Source organism: Tupaia chinensis, unplaced genomic scaffold (genome assembly GCF_000334495.1).
Source record: "Tupaia chinensis unplaced genomic scaffold, TupChi_1.0 Scaffold138060_1, whole genome shotgun sequence".
In the NCBI taxonomy this organism is placed as follows: Eukaryota; Metazoa; Chordata; class Mammalia; order Scandentia; family Tupaiidae; genus Tupaia; species Tupaia belangeri.
Genome location: NW_006197961.1, coordinates 2224896 through 2233502, shown reverse-complemented (window position 1 = coordinate 2233502; position 8607 = coordinate 2224896). Strand labels below are relative to the sequence as shown.

At 43.2% G+C, this 8607-nt stretch overlaps 2 protein-coding genes across 2 annotated transcripts; one reads left to right on the top strand and one right to left on the bottom strand.

The window, feature by feature from the left end:
• The first annotated feature begins 2808 nt into the window (after window positions 1-2808).
• Window positions 2809-3756, top strand: LOC102483589 (olfactory receptor 7A5). Its single transcript, XM_006161059.1, has one exon. The coding sequence runs from the start codon at window positions 2809-2811 to the stop codon at window positions 3754-3756; it is 948 nt and encodes a 315-aa protein (XP_006161121.1).
• Window positions 3757-7371: 3615 nt separating this feature from the next.
• LOC102483171 (olfactory receptor 7A17) lies at window positions 7372-8385 on the bottom strand. Its single transcript, XM_027776781.1, has one exon. The coding sequence runs from the start codon at window positions 8383-8385 to the stop codon at window positions 7372-7374; it is 1014 nt and encodes a 337-aa protein (XP_027632582.1).
• Between the last annotated feature and the right edge of the window lie 222 nt (window positions 8386-8607).

Sequence of the window (8607 nt, the reverse complement as noted above, 5' to 3'; positions counted from 1 at the left end):
TGCCCAAGATCCCGAGAGGAGAATGGAGAAGAAGGGATTGCGGCATGACCATCCCCCCTGGGGGGTGATTTCTCGTTTTCTGTCTCTCTGTCTCTTTGTCTGTCTGGTGAGCGCATGCGCCCTATAGTAAAAACCTCTCCAAAAAAAAAAAAAAGTAAAAAAACTTTGGAAGAATACAAACTATATTGATAATAGTTAAAGTATACTAAATGACATAGGTGATTGAATGTAGCAAAGAAATTAAAATTAAATTTTAAAAAAGAAAAGAAAAAATATGTAAAAAAAAAAAAAAGAAAGAAGGAAGGAAAAAGGATATCTGAATGGAGAAAAAAATAGGAATGAATATAAAAGGAAGACTAGGCATTTTCAAAGTTAGAGTTCTCCAGGCAGAAGGAATTGGGGTGCAGGAATATGGAGTGAAGAAAACCAGACACAATACGATGCACCTTGTATGAGGCCACTTTGGTAAAATATGCAGAACAGGTAAATCTAGAGAGAAAGAAAGTGAGTTAGTGGTTCCTGGGGCTGGTGGAGAGATGAAAAGGGAATGATTGCTTACGGGGATAGGCTTTCCTTTGGAGTAACAGAAAATGTTCTGGAACTATACAGTGGTGATGTTCACATAACAAGTGACTATGCCACCTAACCACACACTTTAAAAAGTCTGCAATAGTACATTTTTTTGTTGTTTTTTATTTGCCAAAGGCTGTGTGTTTCATCAGAGAGAGACAGAAACAGAGACAGAGAGAGATTGAAAGTGAGAAAGCAACCCCCACCCCAGAGTGGATGGCCTGGTCCTTCTCCTCCATTCTCCTCTCAAAATGTTGGGCACACACACACATGAGTTTAGTGGGATTTAAGCCACCAGGTCTGGGACTTGAACCATGGAGTTGGCTATGGGGGATCCAGCCGCCTTCACCTCATACCACCTGTGAGCCCCTAAGTGGGGTTGCCTTTCATAGGCATGGTCAATTACATCATTGGTCAAGTGACTGACCACCGTTTTGAGCCTGCTTACGTCCCTCGAAAACTCCAAGTCCCATATTTCCAATCATGTGGTCTCCAGAGACACCAGTCCCTACCCTGAAGCTATCCGGGGGCCATACCAAGTCACCTCATTAGCATAACAAGGAGACTCTTCAGATGGGAAATTCTAAGAATTGTAGAAGCTTTACACCAGGACCTTGCAACAAAAAAATGGCAAATTCTTGTTTTAAAAAAAAACTATTTTATTCTATTTATTTATTATTTTAGAGATTTTTGCTATAGGGCATGTGTGCTCACAAGTGAAACAGAGAGAGACAGAAAGGGAGAAATCACCCCCAGGGGGAGGGCCATCCAAGGATGGAAAAGATGGAGATGGTTGTCTCTCATAGGTATTGCAGCAGGAAACCAGTGATGAGGGGTAAGTTATGGCAAAGGATCAGTTCGCTTACTTGAGTCAGGGCCGTGCCCAGCAGACACAGAATGGATGCATTTCTTTTAAAGAATTGTTTATTTAACTTTATTCATTATTACATTATTATTATTATTATTATTTTAAGGAATTATTTTTTAGTTTTATTGTCATTATTATTTTAAGAGATTTTTGTTAAAGACTTTCGAGAAATTTTGCATGGTCTTGCCAGAGAGACGGAAAGCGAGAAATTATCCCCTCCCCCCACACACACACACAAGGGGAATGGCCATGTTGCACTCCCTTCTTCTCCATTCTCCTCTTGGGACTCTTGTGCATACACACACACATGCCATAGCCATAGGGGCATTTCTAGCCACTGGGTACAGGATTTGGACTGCAGTCAACCATGTGGGCATCCAGGGCCTTAAAACGCTATGCCACCTGCTGGTCCCTTTATTATTATATTTTTGGAATTCACCAGAGACAGAGGGAACATGAGAAAGCAAGCCATCAGGTCCAGAATTTGAACTGCAGTCTGCCATGTGGGAGTCCAGCACCCCAACCATCATGCCATCTACTGGTCCCAAGAATGGATACAGTTTTAAACCTCTAATTTTTTTTTCAGCTAAACTTAAATGGGATCAATTGACAAAAAATCAATTTTTTTATTTTACATACAAATATAATTTATCTATTTATATTATATGAAAAGATCATCAGTAATTAGTACTGCTAATGATAATGCCTTATATGTCTGTGTGTGTAGTGGTAAAGGGTCATTGTATGCTTTCTTTTTTTCATTTGTTTTTATTTTTCTGACATAGGGTGTGTGTGCTCAACAGAGAGAGACACAGAAAGAGGGAACATGAGAAATCACCAACCCACGCAGGAGCGCTACTCCACAATCTACTCTCCTCCATTCTCCTCTTAGGGTATTGGGCATACACACACATGTGCACTGTGTGAATTTTAAAGCTGCCACATCCGCACTTGAACCGCAGTTGGCTGGCCATGTGGGAATTCTGGGCCTTGACCACCATGCCACCTGTGGGCTCTTTTGCTTTCTTTTTTTAATACAGGATCTCACCATATCTTAATCTTGCTGCCTCAGCCTCCCAAGTAGCTGAGACCACAGAGGAGAATGTGCTCAGTTTTTTCAGGCAAGGAAGTTCACTGTATGCTTCCACTGACCCTGACCTTGGGATCCTCTTGCCTCAGTCTATCTGGAATGACAGGGACACACCACCACATCCAACCCTTTAGAGGGGGCATGGGAACCAAACCTGGGCTTCTCATGTGCCCTGAGCTTCCCACGCAGGTGCCCTGTGCACACCATGGCAGGTAGTCTCAATAACGTCTTTGTAACGTACTGCTGTTACTGCCTCTTCCCCGACAGTCACCCCAGCTCCATGGAACCTGGAAATCACACACGTTTTTCAAAATTCATCCTCCTCGGACTCTCACAAGAGGCAGACCTTCAGCCCATCCTCTTCGGGCTGTTCCTGTCCATGTACCTAATCACTGTGTGTGGAAACCTACTCATCATCCTGGCCACCATTACTGACTCCCACCTGCACACACCCATGTACTTCTCCCTCTCCAACCTGTCTTTCTGTGACATCTGTTTCACCTCCACCACCGTCCCAAAGATGCTGCTAAACATCCACATCCAGAACAAAACCATCACCTACGAAGGCTGCCTCACCCAAATGTATTTTTTCCTCGTTTTTGCAGAGTTGGACATCTTCCTCCTGTCTGTGATGGCCTATGACCGGTTTGTGGCCATCTGTCACCCCTTGCACTACACGGTCATCATGAACCCCCAGCTCTGTGGCGTGGCGCTGCTGGCATTCTGGATTTTTAGCATCCTGAAGTCCTTGCTCCAGATTTTGCTGGCCTTAAGGTTGTCTTTCTGCACCGACATGGAGATTCCCCACTTCTTCTGTGAAATCAACCAGGTCGTCCCCCTAGCCTGCTCGGACAGCCTTTCCAGTGTCATCGAGATGTATCTCACCGCTGGGCTGATGGGTGTTATTTCCTTTTCTGGGATCCTTTACTCTTACTCCAGGATCGTCTCCTCCATCCTGAGGATTACATCCACCAGAGGGAAGTATAAGGCGTTCTCCACCTGTGGGTCTCACCTCTCTGTTGTGCTCTTGTTTTACGGCACAGGTCTTGGGGTGTACCTCAGTTCAGTCACTACCCACAATTCCAAGGCCAGTGCCGTTGCTTCAGTGATGTACACCGTGGTCACCCCCATGCTGAACCCGTTTATCTACAGCCTGAGGAACGAGGACATCAAGAGGGCCCTGAGACGTCTTTTTGGCAATATTAGGAGTATTGGCCTTGAAGCTTGACAAGTGCCTCAGAGTAGCTAGGAACAAGAGTGGCATCCAGACAGCTCAAGTGCAGTGACAGTGTTAGAGCCCCCACGTGGAAAGGCCTCCGGGTCAATCCCAGGCCTGTTTGTACACACTGGGTGTGCACGTGCCATGATCCAGGTGGGCCGATGTGGTGAGCAGATTTGGGTGAGAAGACCTTTGTGGGGGGTGGCTCTCTACATTTCTTTCTCTCCCTCATTGATGAAATAAATAAAATTTTATAAAGCAAAAGCGCCATCTAGAATCCTGACCACATGAAATCTTAAGACATTTTTTTTCCTGGTGCTAGCAGGTGACGTGGTGATGAGGGCACAGGACTTGTACATGGCAAACTATGGGTTGAGTCCCAGACCCAGGGGCTTAAATATCACACTGGGCAGACCAACAGTTGGTGTAATGTTTACATCGCTGGACTCCCAGTGATGCAGGAGTCCTGTTCTCAACCATAGTTCAATTCCCAGTCCTGGTGACTTAAACCTCACACTAGACATGTGTGCATGCATGCTCAAAATTTCAAGAGGAGAAAGGATTGCAGTGTCGCCAGCCCCTGTGTGTGTGGGGGGTCATTTCTCACTGTCTGTCTCTCTGTCTCTCTGTGTCTCTCTGGTGAGTGCATATGCTTTATAGCAAGAATCTCTCTTTTTAAAAAAGAGAGAAAGAAAGAAAGAGAACGAAAGAAATCACACTGGGCATGTGTGTGTGCATGATTAAAATCCTGAGAGGAGAATGGAGGAGGAGAGGTTGTAGCGTGGTCATTCCTACTGGGAAATGATTTCTTACTTTCCCTCTCACTGTCTCTGGCAAGAGCATGCACTCTATGACAAAAACATAAAAAATACTTAATGTTATTTTCCTTTATCTCTGTGGCCCTTAAGTCAACAATTCCACTCATTTTAGTTTTTCCTTTTTTGTTATTATTACATAAAATTGACAAATAATCATTGTACATATTAATAATTATGAGGTATGGTTCAATGTGTGCTTTCCAACACTTGGAAGTTGAGTTTTTGATCATGTGTATGTTGTTCATTCAAATCCTCAGGTCTCCTTTCTTAGTCTTGAGTCAGCCTTTCTTTCTTGTATCCCTACCTGGTCATCATTTTCATCAACATTTCAACTGTCAAATCCTAGAGTTTTTGTTTTTGTTGTTTAGGTTTTTGCCATAGGGTGCATGCGCTCGCTGGAGACAGAGAAAAAGTGAAAAATCGCTCAGCAGAGGGGATGACCATGCCACAATCCCTTCTCCTCCAGTCTCCTCCTGGGATTTTGGGCATGCAAACACACACACCCAGTACGATTTTCAAGCTGCCAGGTCCAAGACTCGAACTGCAATCAGTCATATGGTAGTTCAGTGCCTTAACCACCAGGTCACCTGTTGGCCTCTCATAGAGTATTTTATAAGTATTCTGATAGATATTAGTTCCTCACTAACAGTTTTAGTTTTCCTCATTGAAAGTTGTTATTCAGTAGCGCCACCTTGACAACCAATAACTTAGGCTATTTTAATAAAACAATGATGCTATTCTCTTTTGTTATTTTGGATAAAATAGTGGTGAAAATAATTTATTACATTTCATGAGATACAGTTAAAAAGTGCTCAGGAGGATATTTAGAGCTTTAAAAACCTATCATAGGAAGCAGCAGATGGTGTAATGGTTCCATCACTGGACTCTTCCCATGACCAACTATGGTTTGAGCCCCAGATCTGGAAGCTTGAAATTCATACCAGGTGCATGTACTTGTGGGCCAAAATCCTGAGAAGACAATGGAGGAGAAGGGATGGGGGCATGGCCATCCCCCTTGGGGGGTTATGTCTCTCTTTCTGTCTCTCTCTGTCTCTCTGGTGAGTGCAATCTTAAAATAATAAATAAATAAACTATCATAGAGAGGACAGGAGAGCAAAGGGAAGTAACATCTAATAAACAAAACAATGAAAACTTCTCTGTTGAGAAAACAAACTCATTACACAATTTTTGCCTTATAAAAAATAAAATAAAATAAAATCCCATAGTAGAAATGGGAATAAAAAAATGTTTAAATCAATGATCTAAGTTTCCATGTTTAAAGGTAGGAAATAAAGTGACATAACTCAAAGTATGTTGAGGAAGGAAATGACAAAGTGCAAAAAGGTAGGAAGCAACAAGAAAATTAATTCCTTAAAAATAATAAAAATTAACAAATATCTACCAAAAAAGAATAAGGAAAAAAAAGAGGGATTGGACTGGCAGGTGGTATGGTGGGTAAGATGCCAGACTTCCACATGACTGACTGCAGTTTGAATCCTGGACCTGGTGGCTTCCTTTCTTACTTTCTCTCTCTCTCGTCAAATTTTAAAAATAAATTAACTAAATTAAATTAATAATTATTAAAAAAAGAAAACACGCAAGCAAGAGGGGCCTGGTATAACACAGCAGTAATGCAGATAGACCCACATGTGAAAGGTACTGGGTTTGAGTCTTAGGACCTCCCTAAGCTTGTTGGGTGCAAGTGTGCAAATGTGATTCTGACTGGCTGACCTTTGTGTGGATCACGGCATGGAGACTCTTTGAGAGGGACTCTCTCTCTCTCTGTTTTCCTCTGTGGTGAAAGAAAAAAATGAATACACTTTGTTTTTAGAATCAGCAATATTTTTCACAGAAATTTTTTAAAAAGCTATCATAAAGGGGTCAGCAGGTGGCATGGTGGCTGGACTCACACATGGCTGACCATAGTTCAAGTCCTGGTCCCAACGGCTTGAAATTCACTGTCACCAGGAGCATGTACTTGTGTGTCCAGAATCCCTGGAGGAGGATGGAGGAGAAGGGATTGTGGTGTGGCCAGCCCTCCTGAGAGGTGATTTCTCATTTCCCCTCTTACTGTCTCTCTGTCTTTCCAGCAAGCACACAAGCCTTATGTTATCAGTGATAACAGCAAGGTTTCAAGGACCAAGTGTGGTCATTTCTCTCTCTACTTGTGCTTCGGACTGTTTAGAGAACTATTAATGTTAAAGGATGACTATGATTATTATAAACTTAATACAATGACTATTTTGTTCCAGATATGGATTTTCTTTTTTTATTTTTTTTCTGTATCCATTCTTGGGACCAGTAGATGGCATGGTGGTTGGGGTGTTGGACTCCCACATGACATCTCCCACCCTCCTCCCACAGTGTCTCTGGTATCCACAGGTGCCCTCCATACTTTTATACTGACCCGTATTTCCATTTCTGCTATAGAGTGCAGATATTCAATATGTATGAAGTGGGGACATACAATGCCTCTCTTTCATAGTTGGCTTCACTTAGCAGGACATCAGGCTTCTGAATGGCTATGTCCTTTATAACCCCTGCCAGTTAGCCTATTTGCTACAGCTGTAGTTGTGAGGACTATTCAGTGACCCTTTTTTTCCCCTTCAGTTTCCTCTTCAGACCAAAAGGGTGAATAAAAGCATTCTGGTGTTATCCTTTGAGTGCCCATTGCCCATCATTTTGTTCATCATCCCTTTTCCTTTCCTTAACCCCATGTACCACTCAGCTAATAAAAGCTTCATTAAATTACCTTCAGACAAAACAAAAAGATACATTGCAAGTTATTTATGAACTGATGAAATTATTAGGATTTGGAGAGTCCAGAGCTTGGAGTCCTGGGATTTGTGAGCACGTTTTCAATCCTGAGACAAAGAACTTGATCGTGTAGAGACCTGCTTTTCCCAAAGAGTTTTCTTAGAGCCTGCTTCATGTCCTTGTTCCGCAGACTGTAGATGAAGGGGTTTAGCATGGGGGTGACCACAGTGTACATCACCGAAGCTATCGCGCTTGCCCTGGAGTTCTGGGTAACAGCTGAGCAAAGATACACGCCAAGGCATGTGCCATAGAACAAGGAGACCACCGCGAGGTGAGACCCACACGTGGAAAATGCTTTAGACCTGCCCCCAGCTGATGAAATTCTCAAAATAGAGGATACTATCTTAGAGTAAGAGAAAAGGATACCAGCGAGTGGAATAACATCCAGAAGTCCCGTTGTCAAGTATATCGCTAAGTCATTGAGGAACGTGTCCGAACAAGCCAGTTGGATCACCTGATTAAGTTCACAGAAAAAGTGAGGGATTTCCGACTTTGCACAAAAAGAGAGTCGCAAAATTAGTAACCCATGTAACAGAGAATTCAGAGCACTCAGTACCCAGGATACCAGAAGCAGAGTTCCACAGAACTTGGGGTTCATGATGACTGTGTAGTGCAGCGGGTGACAGATGGCCACAAACCGGTCATAGGCCATCACTGTCAAGAGGAAGTTGTCTAATAGTCCCAAAAGCATAAAAAAGTACATCTGGGTGATGCAGCCTGCATAGGTGATGACCTTGCTCTGTGTCTGGATGTTCACCAGCATCTTTGGGACGGTGGTAGAGGTGAAACAAATGTCTACCAAGGACAGGTTGGAGAGGAAGAAGTACATGGGGGTATGCAAGAGGGAATCTTTGATAATGGCCAGGATGATGAGCAGGTTTCCAATAAAGGTGACCAGGTACATGGACAGGAACAGCCAATAGAGGAAAGGCTGTAGTACTGCCTCTTCTGAGAGTCCCAGGAGGAGAAATTCTGAAATAGTGGTTTGGTTTCCTGGATCCATGTAGGTCATGAAACTGCTGGGACAGAGACAAGAGCATTTCAAATTTAGTCACTAACAGTGAGCAAACAGCTAAGTGGCACAGCCATGCCGTTCAAGTGATGGTGGATGAATATATACAAAAATGGGACCCAGCAGGTGGTGCAATGGTTAAGGCACTGGACTCCCATGTGGTCAGGCATGGTTTGAGTCCTGGACCTGCCAGCTTGCTTTCTCACTTTCCCT